General features: G+C 38.8%; 1 protein-coding gene across 1 annotated transcript; it reads right to left on the bottom strand.

Annotated features, from left to right (window-relative positions):
• Nucleotides 1-592: 592 nt before the first annotated feature.
• On the bottom strand, nucleotides 593-19592 carry KRABD2 (KRAB domain containing 2). Its single transcript, XM_020966511.2, has 2 exons — nucleotides 19548-19592; nucleotides 593-2373 (listed from the first exon to the last, which is right to left on the bottom strand). Exon 2 carries the CDS (start codon nucleotides 2351-2353, stop codon nucleotides 1121-1123), a length of 1233 nt encoding a protein of 410 aa, XP_020822170.1. The 5' UTR covers nucleotides 2354-2373; nucleotides 19548-19592; the 3' UTR covers nucleotides 593-1120.
• Nucleotides 19593-21475: the final 1883 nt, after the last annotated feature.

Consider the following 21475-nt stretch of genomic DNA (forward strand, 5'->3'; position numbering starts at 1 on the left):
GAAATGGAAATGATCAAGGGTCCTCTAATTATTATTATTTTTTTTTGGTGAAGCAATTGGGGTTAAGTGACTTGCCCAGAGTCACACAGCTAGTGTTATCTGTCTGAGGCCAGATTTGAACTCAGGTCCTCCTGATACCAGGGTGGGTGCTCTAGCCACTGCACCAACTAGCTGCTGCCCCTCCCCTAATTATTCTTCACCCCCCACAAAACCCTCCACTCCAATAAGACAACAGGTCAACAACACTTGTGGTTTTTTGCATGGACAGCTAGCCATGAATGGAACAGCTAGGTTTGAATTTCTTCAGTTGGGCCAGAGTTACTTTTAGCTCTCCTTTTGTTCCCTAATAGACAAAAGTTAGCTTGTGATAGCCGATCCAGTCAGGAATTAGGTATGAGTTAGGTTTCAAAGCAAGAATCACAATCCCACTCAGTTGAGGGCTGTTCTGCAGAGACAGCCAGGCTAAGAGGCTAGTTGGTTATGAATGGTTATTGGTAGTTTGTTGAAGCCTAAGGACAGCTTCTCAGAATAATGTTTTTAAATACATAAAATAAAATACAGGAGATTGTAAAGGAAACCAATTACATTGAAATACATAAAAATAATTTTAAAAAACAAGATCACAGACTTCAAAGGAGGAAGAACCTCTGCTCCACAGTGTCTATCTCAGGTGGTCAGCCAGTTTCCCCTTGATTTTCCCAGTCTCATATTTGGGACTTAGCCCTGGGGACATTTCCCACTTCCATTCTCTTTTATTTCTTCTTTCATCTCATATCCCATATCCTTTACCTACCATTCCTTTCTCCATCCCTTTTCAATGAACACCTTTTTTATTTCTAAAATAATTAGTAGGGCGGAGGTTTTGGGGGAGAGTGAACAGAGAAAACTGGAACAAAGGTTCAACTACACATTAACATCCCAGCCAATGCACTTTAAGGTCAAATATCTTTTTTCCTCCCCACCTGATATAAGGCAACCTCATAGCTGTTTTTAATTGCAAGGGACATCTAGATTCGGGGTCAAAAACCTTTGCCTCCTTTGCCTCAAACTGCCCTGGATAGGAATTTTGTTGACAGCATATGGAGAAACCTCCATGAATGGTTAAAATACAACCAACTATTCAGTGGCAGATCAGACTCATAGCACTCTGTGATGTGCATGGCTTAGGCATTTCAGTAGGATTGGTATCAATGTCTTCTAGATCAGATTTCTCTGCTCCAATTTCAGTGCCTTCTTCTTGCTTGACCACAAGGTTGTTTTCTAGCTGCTCTTCAGCAATCTCTAGTTCTTCTTCTGTGTGTAGAATGGAAACAGTATCATGGGGCAAATTTGAGTTGTACAGACCAAATTTAGGTTTACAACCAAACATTGCTTCATAGGGACTTTGTTGTAAGCCTACATGAATGGCCTGGTTTTTCATCATTTGCACAAATCGCAGACCTTCAGCCCAGTGAGGTGAATTGTTACTCTGCATCCAGGTACTCATCAATTGTTGTACCTCCTGGTTCACTTGTTCTATCATACCTTGGCTTTGGCTGTTTTGAGGTTTTTCATGGATAATTTTCAGGTCTGGCCACATCTGATTGAGCTCACTGACAACATGATTTGCAAATTCTCTGCCACTGTCAGACTCTAATACATTGGGTGCCCCAATAATTGAGAAAATGTCTAATAAGACACATGCCACTTCATGAACCCTTTTGGATTTTAATGGCCGTAAAATCAAAAATTTTGTTAAGTAGTCCAGATAACTTAAGATAAATCTGAATTCCCCATCAGCATTAGCCTGCATGTCAATGAGATCAACTTGGCATCTGGAGTAAATTACCTTAAAAGTCATAGGCTTTGCTACAAGACTTCTCTTGGGCACTGGATTCTTCTGATGGCACTGTTTGCACAGAGTCAGATATAATACAATGACTTCTTTTGTAACGTTTCCGTATTTTCCTTGCAATTCTTTTAGCATGCGAGTCCGTCCACCATGTCCAATACTGAGATGTGTTTCATGGAGAATGTCAAATAATTCTTCCTTGTGCACATAATACCGTATTCGATCTCGCTCTCCATGAGCTGCCTCAATCAGTTTCTCAGTACCACGTACCGTGATCACATCATACTTTGCCACACGACGGTAGTCCCGGGATGATTTCTTCCCCTTTTCTTTGGCTTCTTTTACTTCCCTTAGTGTCTGGAAGTACTTTTCTTTAGAAAAGACCTTGCTGTTGTAACTTTTGCTTTCCACTAACTTTGTTACTTTTGCAAGGAATTTTTCTCTCATGCTTCTCATCTCTGATTCCACCTTGATTACACTTAAGTCACTCGATTTGCCATCTCCAACACTCTGAGACATCATAGAAAACTGAAAAAATGATTCTAAGAGCAAAAAAGATATAACATTTTAAATTCATTGCAACACCTAGAGAAAGAGGGTCCCTCCCACTTTTTCTATATGTCTCTCACCTCAACACATCTGAAGTTTTTTCCACTCATACTTTTTTTTCCACTATGTTTCATCCCTACTTGAACCTCTGTAAACCAAAACACATGATTTTATATGGAAAAGAAGGTGCAAAAGCAAAAAATAAATGATTGTGTAAAGAGGAACCATTACAAATTATGTAGTTCTGAACATTACTAGCAAGTTACCACTACTATATAAATACATGTTCTCTATGGTTGCTAGAGAATTTTTACATAGAGAAAAGAAACAAGCATTTTTTTATTCTAATTTGAGCAGCAGCATGGGAAATTAAGGAACTGAGAAAGAATTATACACAAAAGTTGGAAAATCAATTGGAAATACACAAAATGCTCCAAATTGTAAATAATAAGACATATGTAGATTAAAACTCATACCCACCAAATTAGCAAAGACCATGAAAGATCGTGTCATGCTGGAGAAGTTGTGGGAATTTGTTGTCTGACTCTTTGTGGCCCCATGGACTTCAGCACACCAAGCCATTGTATTCCCCACTATCTCTCTCTCTCTCTCTCTGTCTCTGTCTCTCTCTCTCTCTGTCTCTCTCTCTGTCTCTCTCTCTCTCTCTCTCTCTCTTTTTGGTGAGGCAATTGGGGTTAACAGACTTACCCAGAGTCACACAGCTAGGAAATATTATGTATCTGAGACTGGATTTGAACTCAGGTCCTCCTGACTCCAGGGCTGGTGCTCTATCCACTGCCCCGCCCCCACTATCCCCTGAAGTCTGTCCAAGTTCACATTCATTGTTTCCATGATGCTATCCATTCATCTCCTCTGCTGTTCCCCTTTCCTTTTTCCTTCAATCTTTCCCAACATCAGGGTCTTTTCCAATGAACCCTTTATGTGTCATTTTCCAATGAGTCATTACGTGGCTAAAGTATTTAAGCTTCAACTTCAACGTCTGACCTTCCAGTGAATAGCCTGAATTAATTTCTTTAAGTGTTAACTGATTTGATCTCCTTGCTATTCAAGGGACTCTCAAAAGTCTTCTCCAGCACCACAATTCCAAAGCTGCAAGTCTGTGGGGTTCAGTTTTCCTTATATTCCAACTCTCATAGCCATACATTGCTACTGGAAGAACTATAGCATTGACTATATAGAACTTTGCTGACAAGGTGATGTCACCGCTTTTTGGTCCAGATTTGCCATACCTTTCCTTCAAAAGAGTAAATGTCTTTTAATTTCACGGCTGCAGTCATCATCTACAGTGATCTTTGAACCCAAAAATATAAAATCTGGCACTGTTTCCATTTCTTCTCCCTCTATTTGCCAGGAAGTAATGGGACAAGTTGCCAAGATCTTAGTTGTGTTTTTTTTTATGTTAAACCTCAAGCCTGCTTTTATACTCTCCTCTTTCATCCTCATCAAAAGGTTTCTTAATTTCTCTTCACTTTCTTCTATCAGAGTGGTATCATCTGCATCTCTAAGACTGTTGATATTTCTCCTGACAACCTTAATTCCAGCTTTTGATTCATCCAGCCTGGCACTTCCCATGAGGTACTCTGCACATAAAATTTTTTATTTTTGCAGTTCTAAATAATATTTTTTCCCTCAATTACATGTAAAGACAATTTTTAATATTCAGGTTTTTTTTTTAAATTTGAGTTTCAAGTTTTCTCTCTCACTTCTCCCTTCCCTGAGACAATAAGCAGTTTGGCAAAACATGTTATCATATTAGTCATGTTGTGAAAGATGATGCAGACTCAAAGAGGGGAAAAACATGAAAAAAATACAGAAAGTGAAATATAGTATGCTTCCATCTACATTCAGACTCCATGAGTCCTTTCTCTGGAGATGGACAGTATTTTTCATCATGAGTCCTTTGGAATTGTCTTGGATCATTGTATTGCTAAGTCTAGCTAAGTCAATCACAGTTGATCATCACACAGCATTGCTGTTATCGTGTACAATGGTCTCCTGGTTCTGCTCACTTCACTTTGTATCAGTTCACAGAAGTCTTTCTAGCCTTTTCTGAAATCAGCCTGCTCATCATTTCTTTTTTATTTAATTTAAAAATTTTTTTTACTAATTTATTTTATCAATCACTTCCATAGGCTTTTGAGTTTATAATTTTTCTCCCCCTCCTTCCCCAAGATGGTGCACAATCTGATATAGGCTTTACATACACATTCTTACTAAAAATATTTTCACATTATTCATGTTGTAAGGAAGAATTAGAACCAATAGGAGGAGCCACAATAAAGAGGAAACAAAACAGAAGAGGAAAAAAATGGCAAATAGTATGCTCCGATCTGCATTCAAACTCCATACTTCGTTCTTTGGATGTGGATAGCATTTTCTATCATGAGACTTTTGGAGATGTCTTAGATCCTTGCATTGCTTAGAAGGGCTAAGTCTATCAATGTTAGTCATTATACAACACGGCTGTTACTGTGTATAACATCCTCCTGGTTCTACTCACTTCACTCAGCATCAATCCATACAAATCTTTTCAGATTTTTCTGAAGTCTGCCTGCTCATCATTTCTTTTTTTTTTTTAAGTGAGGCAATTGGGGTTAAGTGACTTGCGCAAGGTCACACAGCTAGTAAGTGTCAAGTGTTTGGGCTGAGGTCAGATTTGAACTCAGGTCCTCCTGACTTCAGGGACAGTACTCTATCCACTGTGCCACCTAGCTGCCCCTGCTCATCATTTCTTATAGCACAATAGTATTCCATTACATTCATACACCACAACTTGTTCAGCCATTCCTTAATTGACGGGCATGCCCTCAATTTCCAATTCTTGGCCACCACAAAAAGGGGCTCATCATTTCTTAGAACACAATAGTATTCCATTACAATCATATACCATAACCTGTTCAGTTATTCTCCTATTAATGGGTATCTCCTCAATTTCTAATTCTTTGCCACTACAAAAAGAGCTGCTATAAACATTTTAGTACAAATAGGCTTTTCCTTCTTTAAAAAATCTTTTTGGAATACAGACCTAGTAGTGGTATTCCTGCATCAAAAGGTTCACAGTTTGGTTGCTCTTTGACCATAGTTACAAACTACTTTCCAGAATAGTTGGATCAGTTCTCAACTCCACCAACAGTACGTTAGTGTCCCCATTTCCCCATATCCTCTCCAACATTTATTATTTTCCTTTTCTGTCATATTAGTCAATCTGATAGGTGTGAGGTAGTACCTCAGAGTGGTTTTATTGCATTTCTCTAATTAAGAGAGCATTTTTTTATATGACTATAGATAGCTTTAATTTCTTCATCTGAAAACTGCCTGTTCACATCCTTTGACCAATTATCAACTGGGGAATGATTTGTATTCTTATACATTTGAATCAATTCTCTGTATATTTGAGAAATGAAGGCTTTATCAAAGACACTTACTGTAATAATTGTTTCCCAGCTTTATGCTTTCTTTCTAATTTTTGTTGCATTGGTTTTGTTTGTGCAAAATCTTTTTAATAAAACCAAAATTGTCCATTTTATATCTAGTAATGAATCCTCTCTTATCTCTTGTATGGTCATAAATTCTTCCCTTCTCCAACGATCTGACAGGTAAACTATTCCTTGCTCTTCTAATTTGCTTATGGTATCACCCTTTATGTTTAAATCATATATTTATCTTGACCTTATTTTGGCATACAGTGTGAAGTGTTGGTCTATATCTAGTTTCTGCCATACTACTTTCCAGTTTTCCCAGCAGTTTTTGTCAAGTGTGAGTTCCTATCCCAAAAGTTGGAATCTTTTATCAAACACTAGATTACCATGGTCATTTACTACTGTGTCTTGTATACCTAATTTATTCCACTGATCCACTACTCTATTATTTAGTAACAGATAGTTTTGATGATTACTGCTTTATAAAAACAGTTTGAGATCTGGTATGAGTAGGTCACCTTCCTTCACATTTGTTTTCATTAATTCCCTTGATATTGTTGACCTTTATTCTTTTTTTGGGGGGGGGGAATTGGGGTTAAGTGACTTGCCCAGAGTCACACAGTTAGTGAGTGTTATGTGTCTGAGGCCAGATTTAAACTCAGGTCCTCCTGCGCTGGTGCTTTATCCACTGTACCACCTAGCTGCCCCTTGTTTACAGTTATTTTAAAAGGAATTTTTCTATCTCTTGCTGCTTGACTTTGTTGGTAATACATAGAAATGCTGATGATTTATGGGAGTTTATTTTATATCCTACAACTTCACTAAAGGTGTTAATTATTTCAAATAGTCTTTTAGTTGATCCTCTAGGATTCTCTAAGTATATCATCATGTCATCTGCAAAAAGTGATAGTTGTGTTTCCTCATTGCCTATTCTAATTTCTTCCATTTCTTTTTCTTCTCTTATTGCTATAGCTAACATTTCTAGTACAATATTAAATAATAGTGGTGACAATGGGCATCCTTGCTTTACCCCTGACCTTACTGGGAAGGCTTATCCCCATTACAGATAATGCTTACTGATGTTTTTAGATACATATTAATCATTTTAAGGAAAGTTCTACTTATTCCTATGCTCTCTAGTGTTTTTAGTAGGAAAGGATGTTGTATTTTGTCAAAAACTTTTTCTGCATCTATTGAGATAATGATTTTCTGTTGGTTTTGTTATTAATGTGCTCAATTATTCTCTCTCTCTCTCTCTTTCTCTCTCTCTTTCTTCTTTCACCCTGTCCCTCACCAGTGTTTTGCTTCTGACCACCTCCTCTCTCAATCTGTCCTCCCTTCTATTAGCCCCACTATTTTCTTCTCCTTTCCCTCTTCTACTTGGAGGGTAAGATAGATTTTTATTATTCCCTCTTTGAGCCAAATCCAATGAGAGTAAGGTTCAAGCAATGCATCCCCCTCCTCTTTTTTCCACTCAATGAATGTTTTAGATGTTTTTCTGGAACTCCCTTGCTTTCTTTATAATCCAGTAAATGTTGGCAATTTGGTCTCTAGGTTCTCTGTCTCTTCAAAAACTAGTGTGCTCTTCTGGTAATTCTCAGGTCACATATTACTGAAGCCAAGCTTGCAGAATCTTAAGCATAACCTTGCTGGAGTGTGAAATGAGTGCACTTGTTTGGTAATTTGAACATTTCTTGGCATTGCCCTTCTTTAGGATTGGGACATAAACTAATCTTTAATAATCTAGAGGCCACTGCTGAGTTTTTCAAATTTGCTGGCATGCTGAGTGCAACACTTTAACAGCATCCTCTTTTAGGATTTTAAATAACTCAGCTGGCATTCTGTTACCTCCACTTGCCTTACTGTTATCAATGCTTCCTGAGGCCCACTTGACTTCATTCTCCAGGATGTCTGGCTCTAGATCAGTAACTATATCATTGCTGTCATCAGTGATGTTAAGATCTTTCTTGTATAGTTCTTTTGTGTATTCTTGCCACCTCTTTTTAGTCTCTATTTATTTAAGTCCCTACCATTTTTGTCTTTTATCATGCTCATTTCTTCATGAAAAGTTCCTTTGATATCTCTAATTTTCTCTTCAAGAGATCTCATTTTCCATTCTATTGTTTTCTTTTATTTCTTTGCATTGCTCATTTAAGAAGATGTTCCTACCTCTCCTTGCTTATCTCTGGCTTGTAAAGGGCTTGAGTAGCTCAATGAAAGTATGAGCTATACTGTGCAGCACTACCCAAGACTTACAGGTCTTAGTGGAAAGTTCTGACAAAAGGTGATCCACTGGAGAAGGAAATGGCAAACCACTCCAGTATCTTTGCCGAGAAAGCCCTATGAACAGTGTTAAAATGATAAAAGGGATGGTACTGAAAGATAAGCCTGTCAGGTTGGAAGGCATCCAATATGCTACTGAGGAAGAGTGAAGGACAACTACAAGTAACTCCAGTTCTAATGAAATGGCTGGGCCAAAGCAAAAAGGAAGCTCAGCTGTGGATATGTCTGGTGACGAAAGGAAAGTCTGATGCTGTAAATATCAATATTGCATAGGAACCTGGAATGTAAGATCTATGAACCAAGGTAAGCTGGATGTGGTCAAACAGGAGATAGAAAGATTAAACATCGACATTTTGGGTATCAGTGAACTTAAATAGATGGGAATGGGTGAATTTAATTCAGGTAATCACTATATGTACTACTGTGGGCGAGAATACCTTAGGGAAAAAATGGAATAACCTTCACAGTCAATAAGAGTGAGATAAGCAGTCTGTCAAAAAATGACAGAATGATATCTGTCAGAATCCAAGTAAAACCATCTAACACCACAATAATACAAGTCAATGCTCTAACCACTGATGCTAAAGAGGCCGAAGTTGATCAGTTATATGAAGACCTACTACATCTTCTAGAAATAATGTCAAAAAAAGATGTCACATTCATCATAGGGGATTGAAATTCTCTGGGAATACAGATATAATAATGTATTGCTAGAAGAGAACTCGTCTAACTGTTCTGGATAGCAATTTGGAATCTTGCAAGAAAAATATCTGAACTGTTATATCCTTTGATCTGAAGATTCCATTACTGGCACTGATTTTAACGAGTTCAAAGATAGAAAGAAAGATAGGTACATAAATATATACGTATGTGTGTCTGTATATATTATATATGCATAGCATATAGATTTATATACACATGTATATGTATACACAATACACAATATTGTATACACAATAAATATACTGCATGTATATATATGCATATACATTTATGCTAAAATATTCAGAGCAGTATTTTTTTGCAGCAAAAAAACAACAACCACCAAGAAATAGAGCACAGACCCACCAACCGAGGAATAGCTGAAGAAATGGTGGTATAAGAATGTAACAGAATATTACTCTACCAAAAGTAACAACAAATAGGAGTTCAGAGAAACTCAGTAAGTTTGATGAGACGCAGAGTAAAGAAAGTATAACCCAGATAATAGGCACAATGACCATAATAAAGCAAAGGAAAACCACATTTAAACACACCAGAATCCGTATTAATGCAATGACAAACCTTGATTCCAAAGGGCTGATGAAATACGCTTACCTCTTCTTGTTAGTGATGCAGTGAACTAAGAGTTGCAGGATGCTACATACATTGCTATGTGTGCTGTGTATTGATGTAACAACTTAACTGTTTTTGTGGGTCCTTCTGCTACAAGGGAGAGTTTTATATTGTATGGGAAGTACTGAAAAGTGACAACGATGTTTAAAAATAGCATCACGAAAACTTTTTTTAATAAAAAGTCTGAGCTTGGCTGTCTTCTATTTCTTTTGTTATTTGTAGGCACAAAGTTAAGTTTTAGAATAAAATGTCTTTCAGATATTTCATTTAAGATGGTAGAATAATATCTATTTCAAAATAGCCCCTTCTAAAGAGGCTATGTGAACTATTATGAGTATTGATGCAGCTAGAATGTTGTTTTCTAAATTAAACTGTGAATTTCTATTATGCATAGCTTGCTTATATATGTATATATATATATATATATATATATATGTATATGCATATGTAGATGTATATATTCAACATTTTATTTTCAAAACTTCCCTATCTGTGATTCCTCCTGGCCTTCCTTTTATTCTCTTCTGGGCATTTGAAAACCATGTTTCAATTACCCTCTTCCCCCCCCCCCTTTTTTCCCCAACTCTATGCCTAGCTTTCTATTCTCTCTACCCCCATAAGACTGAGTAACAAATGTGTAGGGTCAAGAAAAACAAATTCCCACACTGGGTGCGGCTGAAAATGTATGTTTCATTTTGCAACTTGAGTCCATCATCTCCCTATCAGAAGGTAGGTAGCGTGTTTCATCATCAGAATAGAAGACTGTTGCGGTTTAACTCTTTTTTTTCCTTTTATACATTTTTGTTTTGAACTTAATAAAAAAGGGTATTTTCACATATGACTCACAAGAAAGGATGTATATGAAATCATGAATTTCCATTGCGTACTGTTGGCTTTAAAAGAAAACAAAACTCCATAATGTTACTTTCAAAATTGTCCTCCTCCTTTGTGCTTCCTTCTAAAGTTCCTTTTGTTCTCTTATGTGCATTTATAAAAAAGTTGCAATAAATCTCTTTTTTGGCATTATTATTTCTAATCCTCATCTTACCTCCAATTAAAAACTGAAAGAAAACTCCTGTAACATAAGCATTGGTAAGCAAAATGAATCCACACAGTGGCCATGTCTAAAAATATGTGTCTCTGCACATTGAGTTCATCACCTCTGTCAAGAGGTAGATAACATGCTTCATCAGAGGTCTTCCTCTGGTCAGTGGTCATAGCACTGATCAGAGTTCTTAAGTGTTTCTAAGTTAAATATCTGTCTTTATTAGGTCATTCATGTATAAACTGTTCTCCTGATACTGCTCACTTTACTCTACTAATATAAGCCTTTCTAGATTTCTCTGAAACCGTCCTTTTGATCACATCTTAAAATGCACTAATACTCCATTACATTTATTCGCCATAATTTATTCAGCCATTCCCCAATTAATGAGTAGCCCCTTAGCTTTCAGTTCTTTGCTATAACACAGAGAATGTTATAAATATTTTTGTATGATCTTTTGGGGTGTGGGTATAAAAGTGGTATCATTGGGTCAAAGGATATACACAATTTGGTGACTTTTGGAGCTTACTTCCAATTTGCAACTCAACCAACTGGGTATTAGTGTATCTGTCCTCCCAAATTCCTGCTAACAAATGTTTTCATTTTTTGTTATTTTTGCCAACCTGAAAAGTATAAAGTAGAAACTTTTATTTGCTTCATCTGAATTTCTCTGTTTGTTGCAGAAAGAATGTTAAGAACAGTTTTAAGTTGGCAGTTTAAAGTGAACAAAATCCTGGTGTATAACCTTCTCATATGGATACAGATCAGAAACTCCTCTGTAACTTACAGTCTTACAAAGTACCTTGGGACAGTGTGGCAAAATAGGTAGTGTTCTGATCTTGGAGTAAGGAAGACCTGGAGTCAAGTCTTGCCTCTCACACAAACTAGGACAAGTCACTTAACCTCTCATTGTCCTAGACAATCCTCTAAGACTTAGATCATATAAACGATCTAATATTATACCATAATACTATATACAAAGATAAAAATCTTATAATCCATTTATTACCAGAATGAGTTCATGGTTTGAGACCTGTCTGCCATCAAAATCAATCAAGGATAAATTCCCTGAGTCTAAAGGGGAGGGGTAGGTGGGTTTCAAAAAAAAGTTGTTGGGACAAGGTATTATTCATATCCTCAAGAGATTTTTCTTAATCAGCTAGAGACCTTTGTAACAGTTTATACTTTTTTAAACTTCTATTTTATTTTACTTTTTAAATTTATCAAGCAGCAATTTTCCTCTCCCTCCTGATTCTCTTCCCCCCATTAGTTTAGACTTCTATGGAATTTAAAAATTTACAAAGTACTTTCTTCAATATTTCTGTTAATACTATTATCCCCATTTAAAGATAAGAAACGAGGTTCAGAGATTTTAAACGGTCACGGCTGGGATTTAAAGCCAGATTTTCTGTTTTTGAATACAAGACTCTTTCCCAGATACCATGATAAACTTTATGTGAACAGGTCTATTTTCAGCTTCTACGGAAGAAGGATGTGTGAGTAGAGAGGACATGAACAAATTTAGTTAGAATTTATATAGCACTTTAAGGTTTGCAAAATGCTTTAGAAATATTATCTCATTTTGTCTTCACAACAACCTTGGGAGGTCAGTGCAATTATTACCATAATTTTGCAGATGAGTAAACTTGGACAACAGAGTGGTTAAGTGACTTGCCTATGGTCACAGAGATAGTTAAGGCAGGACTTGAACTCTGGTTTTCCTGCCTCCAGGTCTCATATCCTATTCCACTGGGCTAAAATAAGAAGGAAATCATTGGGGCAATTTGGAGGGGACTAGGCTTCTGAAGTAGGTTAGAAGCTGAATTTGACTTCTTCAGGGTTTGAAAGAAGAACCTGAGCAAGGACAATTAAAGAGAAAATAAAAGGGTTACAGAGGATCAAGGAGAATTGTTGTTGTTCAATCATTTAGTCTTGTCTGACTCTTCATGAGTCATGGACCATAGCACACTTGGCCCTTCTATCCTCCACTACCTCTTGAAGTCTGTCCAAGTTCATGTTCATTGTTTCCATGACATCTATCTCATCCCCTGCTGTCCCCTTTTCCTTTTGCCTTCAATCTTTCCCAACATCAGGGTCTTTTCCAATGAGTCATTATGTAGCCAAAGTATTTAAGCTTCAGCTTCAATATTTGACCTTCCAGTAAATAGCCTCAATTAATTTCCTTAAGTATTGATTAATTTGATCTCCTTGCTATCCAAACGACTCACAAAAGTCTTCTCCAGGGGGCAGCTAGGTGGCACAGTGAATAGAGATCTGGCCTTGGAGTCAGGAGGACCTGAGTTCAAATCCGACCTCAGGCACTTGACACTTAACTAGCTGTGTGATCCCTGGGCAAGTCACTTAATTCCCAATTGCCTCACCAAAAAGAAAAAAACAAACAGTTCACTCCTACAAAAGTCTTCTCCAGCACCACAATTCAAAAGCATCGCTTCTGTAGGGTTCTCACAGTCATACATTGCTACTGGAAAAACCATAGCTTTGACTATATGGACCTCTGTTGGCAAGGTGATATCTCTGCTTTTTAGTATGCTGTCCAGATTTGTCATACTTTCCTTCCAAGGAGCAAACGTCTTTTAATTTCATAGCTACAGTGATCTTTGAGCCCAAGAATTAAGGAACAGCAAAGAAATGGAAGTTGGACATACTAGACAAGGTGAACTAAAAGGTACAACAAATGAACAACTGGAAGGTAAATTAATAGAATAAATTGGTGGTTGGGACAAATAAGTCAAATACCCAGGAGGCTGGGGTCACGGCGAAGATGTGTCTGTGGAGTTGTCTTTGAGGCTAAGGAAAGGAAGCCGAGCAGGATTGTCATAAGAGGACATGATTGACTGCAAAGATTTTAGCCAAATGATTAGTGTTGAAGTGTAAATCCCCACAAGTAGTTTAAGAAAACTAGGCTATCTCAACCAGAAAGAAGAGTAGGGAAATTCTTTAATGATTTGCATCCAGTATGGGACTGTTGTTTTTCTGCCATAGCCCCACAACTGTTATTGGGTTCTAAGTATAGGCTAATTTTCCCTCTTGGAGGAGAAGGTGAAGGGACTCCAAGAAGACCTGTCCACCCTCCCGGCTATTAGGGAGAATAAAGTGTTCCTACAGGAAGCAGGAACAAGGCTTCAATGGAAAAGGGGGTAGGTAAATAGAGGAGCACCTTCCCCTCATGGGGATGCTGGAGAGCAGAAAAGCATTACACAGAGGAGAAAAGGAAGAAAGAGGACAGCTGTATCCTCCTAGCTTAAATATCTATTTGAGGCTCTTCTTGCAGAGGAAGGAGCAGCATTCTTTAAGGAAGAAAGGGCTGCTTGTCCACCAAACAGCAATACAGTCAAACTCAAATAGAAATGGGGACCATTAAACCATATATAAGGATCCCTGCAGGATATATATTGACTCAGAAAACCCCATATTAACATTATCTATGTTCTACTGCATTTTTATTTATTTTATTAAACATCTCCCAATTACATTTCAATCTGGATCAGGCTGCAATGGGTGTTGTGGGCTGCAATGTGGGCTGATACTCTGCAATTGAGCCACAGAAGCTTTAAGATCAGAGATCACCCAACAAGCATCCAAGGAAGGTAAGAAAAAGAGAAAGAGTTGGTGAGTTGGTAAGTTCTTGCTCAGAGTACTGAGGCAGCCATTTGTTGGCCTGATTTCCAAACAGAGGTCAATAGATGGTACAGTAGATAGAGCAGCAGGGCCTGGAGTCAGGAAGACTCATCTTGAGTTCAAACCTGGCCTCAGACACTTACTAGCTGTGTGAGCCTGGGCAAGTCACTGAATCTCTGCCTCAGTTTCCTCGACCATAAAATGGGTATAATAACAGCACCTATCTCCCAGGGTGGTTGTGAGGATCAATGATATATATAAAGTGCTTAGCATGGTGCCTGGCACATGACAGGTGCTTAATATATGCTTGTTCTTTTCCCCTTCCCCCTCAGGTACTGAAATAACTGGCAGATTTTACTCTTGAGCCACTTTTAGTATTTTTTTCCCCTTAAATCATGCAAAATAGGAGCGGTACCACAAAACTGGAGAAGGGAAAATGCGCTGACTTTCAAAAAAAAAAAAGGAAAGACAACAGGGTCTGCAAACTAGAGTCCAATGAACTTGCTTTCAACTACAGGGAAAATTCTACAATGGATTATTAAAGAGAGTGTTGGTTAACATCTAGAAAGGGAAGCAGAGATTACAGTTAGGATGTCTTCATCAAGAATAGGTCATGCCATGTGATATATGAATGTAATGGAATACTATTGTACCATAAGAAATGACAGGAGCAGGCAGACTTCAGAAAAACCTGGAAAGACTTATGTGAATAGATGCTAAGTGAAGTGAGCAAAAACAGGAGAACACTGTACACAGTAACAGCAAAGACTTTTTGTGCAAAGACTAACTTTGATACTTACCTCTTCTCAGCAATGCAAAGATCTAAGACAACTCCAAAAGACTCATGATGGAAAATGTCACCCACAGCCAGAAAGAGAACTATGGAGTTTGAATGCAGATGGAAGCAAGTTATTTGCTCTTTTTTGTTTGTTTGTTTCTTCTTTCTCATGGTTTCTCCCATTGGTTCTAATTTTTCTTTACAACATTGCTAATGTGAAAATATGTTTAATATGAATGTATATGTATAGCCTATATCAGATTGTATGCTGTCTTGGAGGGAGTAAGGGAGGGAGGGAGGAGGAGAAAATTTAGAACTCAAAATCTTATGGAAGTGAATGTTGAACACTAAAACTAAAAAATAAAATAAAATAAAAAAAGAACAGGTCATATCAGACTAACTTTATTTACTTTTCTGGACAGGATTACTAAAACTAGTAGATGTGGGAAGTGTGATATATACTTTATATTTTAACAAAATATTTTTTCAGTAAAATATCCCATACCCAAGTGAAGCACATCAGGGATACTGAGTTTGGTCCTGCGTTATTTAATCTTTTTATTACAGGTATGGATGAAGGCCTGGATGGCATGTTCATCAAATTTACTGTTGATCTAAAGCCTGGAGGGCCAGCTAACACAGTGCACAATAGAGTCAAGATCCAAAAATAACTTGGCAGGGTAGAACACTGGATCCAATCTGATGGGATGAAATTCATTTGGAATAAAGGTAAAGTCTTATACTTGAGTTAAAAAAATCTACTTCCCATTAGAAGCTATTCTGTTTTAAAATGAGTAATCAGTATGTTATGGCAGTCAAAAAGCCAATGTAATCTTGGGCTGCATTGAGGTATAACTTTAAGGAATGATAGCTGATTATCAAATCCCACTGCATTTTGCCCTAGTCAGATCTTATCTGAAGTACTGTGTTCAGTTCTAGACACCAGAGTTTAAAAAGGACACAGATAAGTTGGAAAGTATCCAGATAAAGGTAATCAGGGGCCTTGAGTCTATGTCATATCAATTATTTATTAAGCAGCTACTCTGTACTATGTGCTTAGCACTCTGCTAGGCAAAGACAAAAATGAAACAGTCCTTGCCTTCAAACAGCTTACGTTCAGTTGGTGGGAAACATGTACTTATATACTTATGTAAAGTAAACATACAAGGTAAATTTTAGGGGACAGGGCACTAGTAGCTGAGGGAATCAGGAAAGGATCCATGTAGAAAGTGTCACTTGGGGGACAGCTAGGTGGCACCGTGGATAAAGCACCGGCCATGAAGTCAGGAGGACCTGAGTTCAAATCTGACCTCAGACCAAACATTTGATACTTACTAGCTGTGTGACCCTGGGCAAGTCACTTAACCCCAATTGCCGTAAAAAAAAAAAAGAAAAGAAAAGAATAAGAAAGTGTCACGTGAAAGAATTTTCAGGGAAACAAAGGATTCTAAGGGACAGAGGTGAGGACGCATTCCATCCAGTACAAAGATACGAAGATAAGAGACAGAGTATCATGTAAGAGGATCAGAAAGAAATCCAATTTAGCTGAATTTTAGAGGCAGGAAAGGAAGTAATGTATAATAACAATAATAATAATGTATAATTTTTGTTTTGTTTTTGTTTTTGCTAGGCAATGGGGTTAAGTGACTTGCCCAGGGTCACACAGCTAGTAAGTGTTATGTGTCTGAGGCCATATTTGAACTCAGGTCCTCCTGAATCCAGGGCTGGTGCTCTATCCACTGCGCCACCTAGCTGCCCCCAAATAATGTATAATTTTTAATTTAAAATAAATAATTTTGAATGTATCATTTCGAAGAGCAGATTGGACCCAGGTTGTAAAGGGCTCTGAAAACTAAACAGCATTGAGGCAGTAGTAGAAAAGAAGGGAAAAAATAAAAGAGATATGTGCAGGATGTCTGAATGATAGTGGAAAATGCTCTGAATGAATATGTGAGATATTAGGTGCACAAATGAGAAACAAAGGATGACAGGTCTATAATATAATATGAAATTTGGTTTAATATTCAACAAGATTAAGTCCAATGTCTTGGATAAGGGAAATTACTATCAAGTTCTACATTCCTGGTCTGCCTTAGTGCTTCTTTAGCTGGGCCCAAAATGTAGTGAGGTAGGCTCACTTGTGCCCACACTTTCCCAGGCTGAGGATCAAAGAATACATGTGCAATAGCTTTTGCAGAAACTGTATAATCATGTGTGGACTACGCTATCTCAAAGACAGACCCACAGATGACCAAGCAACCAGTGAGTACTTCATATGAAGCCCATCATCTGTCAGAATGGGCCAGGTATCCAAAGGGAGAAGACTTGGGGCTCAACTCCTTTGAGGTAAGGTTGATTAGGCAGAGATACTCTAGGATGAAGAAAGATAACAGAGATGAAATTACATTCACGGACAAGGGATGAGAATTCAGCAAGAAACTCACCAGGATCTCAGCTTCCATTCCTCTTCACTTAGGGAAAGGAAGGAATCTGCGAGTGAGAGCTGAAAGAGGTCAGAAAGGAAAACTTAGGAAGTATATTAAGTGCCACTATATTATAAAATTAAGACAAAGAGCCATTCAGAAATTGACAAAAAGAGTCAAGACCAAGAGCCATTCCCCAATAGATCAATAGTTAAAGAACAGAAACAGTTTTTGGAAGAAAAAATGTAAAGGGGGCAGCTAGGTGGCACAGTGGATAGAGCACCGGCACTGAAGTCAGCAGCACCTGAGTTCAAATCCGGCCTCAAACCAAACACTTGACACTTACTAGCTGTGCGACTCTGGGCAAGTCACTTAACCCCAATTACCTAAAAAAGCAAAAAACAAAAAAAAAAAGAGAGAAATGTAAAGGAGCAACAACCATATAGAAAAAAAATGTTCCAAGTAATTAGAGAAATGCAGATTAAAGTAACTAAGGTTTCATCTCATTATCAGCAAACTGGCAAAGGTGATAAAAAGTAGAAATAGTCAATATCAGAGGCCCATTCATACACTGCAGGTTAGGCAATGAAGTGGTATAAAAAGTTTGGAATTATGTAAGAAAAGTGAAAAAACTGTTCATATCCTTTAACTTAGTACTAGGGTTACCCCAAGGTGGTGAGTGGCACAAAAGTCCCATATATGACAAAATTTTCACAGCAACTTTCTTTGTAATAGCAAAAAACTGGGAACAAATCAGGTGTTCATAGATTGAGAAACAATGGAACAAATTGTGGTATATGTGGAAACTGTAAGAGACAAATAAGAGGAATTCCAAGAAACATGGGCAGTTCATAATTGATACAGAATAAAGAAAAACCAAAAGAACAGTATGTATAACTACAAAATAAAATAGTAAAAGGCAATCAAACTCTGAATTATAATGAACAATCCCAGCCCTAGAGAGCTGATGATAAAATATATCAATCAATAAACATTTATTAAATACCTACTATGTGCCGGGCACTGTGCCCTCTTTTCAGTGTGTGAGTGAGTGGAGTAGGGAGGGGGCTGTGGAGGTGAAGAATGCTACATACACTGCACAGATTGGATTTAAGTATTATTATTTTTTGGTTATAAATTTTTATTGATACCATTTGTTTTTACATCACCTACCTAAGCCTAAATTTGCTTTCTAAAGAAGGAAGCACCAGGAGAAAATGATCGTGATGTTAAAACAAAAGGCAAAACTTTTTTTTTTAAATGCATGTTAAATTATGTGACAGGCTGCTCTCCTAGGGCAACTGCTCAGAGTTGCCAAGTGTCAAGAGGTGGAGGGGACCTCTGATACCATCCAGTCCAATGCCCTCATTTTACAGATGAGGAAATCAAGGCCTAGAGAGGGAAAGCGACCGCAGGCTTTCTGATACGCAAACCAGGGACCTTTCCACAACAAGAAGTGGGCTCCTGACTCCTGCTTCGTGGGGGTTATTTAACTGCTCCACGTGAGCCCGTCTTATCACCCATAGACTCTAAGACCAGAAGGCAGGGACTCTGTCTCTTGCCTTTTTTTCCCCCAACGTCCACCCCACAGGGTCCGCGGGACCAGATGCCCAAGTCCCAGCTTTCTGATCAGCACAGCGCAGTCCTCGCCACCAGAGGGCCCCTGACTGCTCCCACACACCTGCTTCGTGGGGGCTATCTCACGGTTTCAGGTGTGCCCGTCCTGTTGCTCACAAAGGGCGGGGACCCTGTCTCGCTTCCCCCCCACATCCCACAGGGTCACCAAGGCTGATCCCTGGGGATCAGCAGGTTCCCCAAGCCCTGGGTGAGGTCTGGTTGCAGCGGGCTCGGGGCAGGTCTCAAGCAGCGCAAAGCCCTCACCTATCAGGAGCAATAATGAATTTGCAAACTCGGAGCTCGGTTTAGAGGTGGGCAGAGCCCTAGACAGCAACAGACGGAGCGCCTGCTCCGTCTTACTGAAAAGGAGGCCCGGGCCAGATGAGCAGGGGAGGGGTCTGAGAGAGCGGGTGGCGGGGGCGGGGCCGACCCGCACCCAGCCGCTGGTGAAGGACGGCTCCGGGAAAGGGCCCCTCCCACCGCGGGTGTCCTGCTCCCGGAGGGCGCGCACGCCCCCTCCCCCCTCCCCTTCTGCCCTCCCCTTGCCCCTCCCCACCTCCGGCCGGGAGCGCGCTCCCGCGCCGCCACGGGCCAGCCAGAGCCTCACCTGCCCCACTGGCCCAGAGTGCGGCCCAGACCACGTTTTCCGGCTCCTGGCGGAAGCAGTTTCAATGCCGGCCTGGAAGTCCCGCCCCCCCTTTCCTCTCAAAGTTTCGCCCTACCTCGAGGCTGGAAGCTGAGGCACGTGATGGCGGGGTTCTCGTCCTTGTACTCACTGCTAACATTGGGCAAGAAACTAGGAGATCAAGGATGTCAGATTTGTGGAGGAGGGACGACTTTAGGACCAAACGAGATAGAGAACATTATGAAAAGCAGAACAGATGATTTTGATTACATTAAATTGAAAAGGTTTTGCACAAAGCAAAGATTAGAAGGGAAGCAGAAAGCTGGGAAACAGGTTTTTACAGCCAGTGTCCAGGATAAAGGCCTCATTTCTAAAATATATAGAGAACTGAGTCAAATTTATAAGAATACAAGTCATTCCCTAACTCATAAATGGTCAAAGGATATGGACAGGCAGTTTTCAGGTGAAGAAATTAAAGCTATTTATAGTCATTTGGAAAAAAAATGCTCTAAATCACTATTGATTAGAGAAATGCAAATCAAAACAACTCTGAGGTACCACATCACTTCCATCAGACTGGCTAACTTGGCAAAACAAGAAAATGATAAATGTTGGAGAAGATATGGGAAAATTGGAACACAAATGCATTGTTGGTGGAGTTGTGAACTGATCCAACCATTCTGGAGAGCAATTTGGAACTATACCCAAAGGGCTATCAAACTGTGCATACACTTTGACCCAGCAATACCATTTCTAGGTCTGTATCCCAAAGAGATCATAAAAATGGGAAAAGGACTCACATGTGTAAAAATATTTATAGCAACTGTTTTTATGGTGGCCAAGAATTGGAAATTGAGGGAATGCCCATCCATTGGGGAATGGCTGAACAAGTTGTGGTATATGAATGTAATGGAATGCTATTGTGCTGTAAGAAATGGTGAGCAGGATGATTTCAGAAAAACCTGGAAAGACTTATGTGAACTGATGCTGAGTGAAGTGAGCAGAACCAAGAGGACTTCGTACACAATCAGCAATGCAAGGATCTGAGACAACGTCAAAAGACTAATGAATGGAAAATGCTGTCCACATCCAGAGAAAGAACTATGGAGTCTGAGTGCAGATCGAAGGATACTGTTTGCTCTCTTTTTGTTTTGTTTCTTCTTTCTCGTGGTTCCTCACATTGGTTCTAATTATTCTTTACATCATGACTAATGTGAAAATATGTTTAATATGAATGTATATGTATAGTCTATATCAGATTGCATGCCATCTTGGAGAGGGGAGAAGAGGGGGAGAAAATTTGAAACTCAAAATCTTATGGAAGTGAATGCTGAAAACTAAAAATTAATGAATTAAAATTTTTTTTAAAATTGGAAGAAAAAAATTGGGCAAGCCATTGCCTCCCTTTATTTACCCATGAACTGTGAGGGCTGACCTAGACCACTCATTCAGTCAGCAGTTTTTTAGTACCTTCTGTCTGCATGATGCCATGGGGCAGTGGTTTCCCAACAATGTTTAGTTTCCCAGCTCCTCACACCTGAACAGTTGCTATAGCCTGCTGATTGTTCACCCCTGCCACTATTCTTTCCCCACTCCAGTCCATCCCCCACTCATCTGCCAAAATGATCTTCCCCAAGGCCTATCTGTCCATGTAAGCCCCCTATTAATATACTGTACCCTTTTTAAATAAATCATTGAAACAGTCACATATACTTCATAAAACTACATAGGCAAATTATGTCATACCAAAATGAATAATATTGGGAAATACAACAGAACTTTTAATACATACACAAAGATCATATAGGTTCACACACTTTACACTAAATGCAGCAAACAATGAGACCACTCAATTCATCTGAGTCTTGAGCTTACAGCAGCTGACAGTATGGAGCAAGTAAGAACCACAA

The sequence above is a fragment of the Phascolarctos cinereus genome, unplaced genomic scaffold, assembly GCF_003287225.1.
Source record: "Phascolarctos cinereus isolate Bilbo 61053 unplaced genomic scaffold, phaCin_HiC Scaffold_5;HRSCAF=322, whole genome shotgun sequence".
In the NCBI taxonomy this organism is placed as follows: domain Eukaryota; kingdom Metazoa; phylum Chordata; class Mammalia; order Diprotodontia; family Phascolarctidae; genus Phascolarctos; species Phascolarctos cinereus.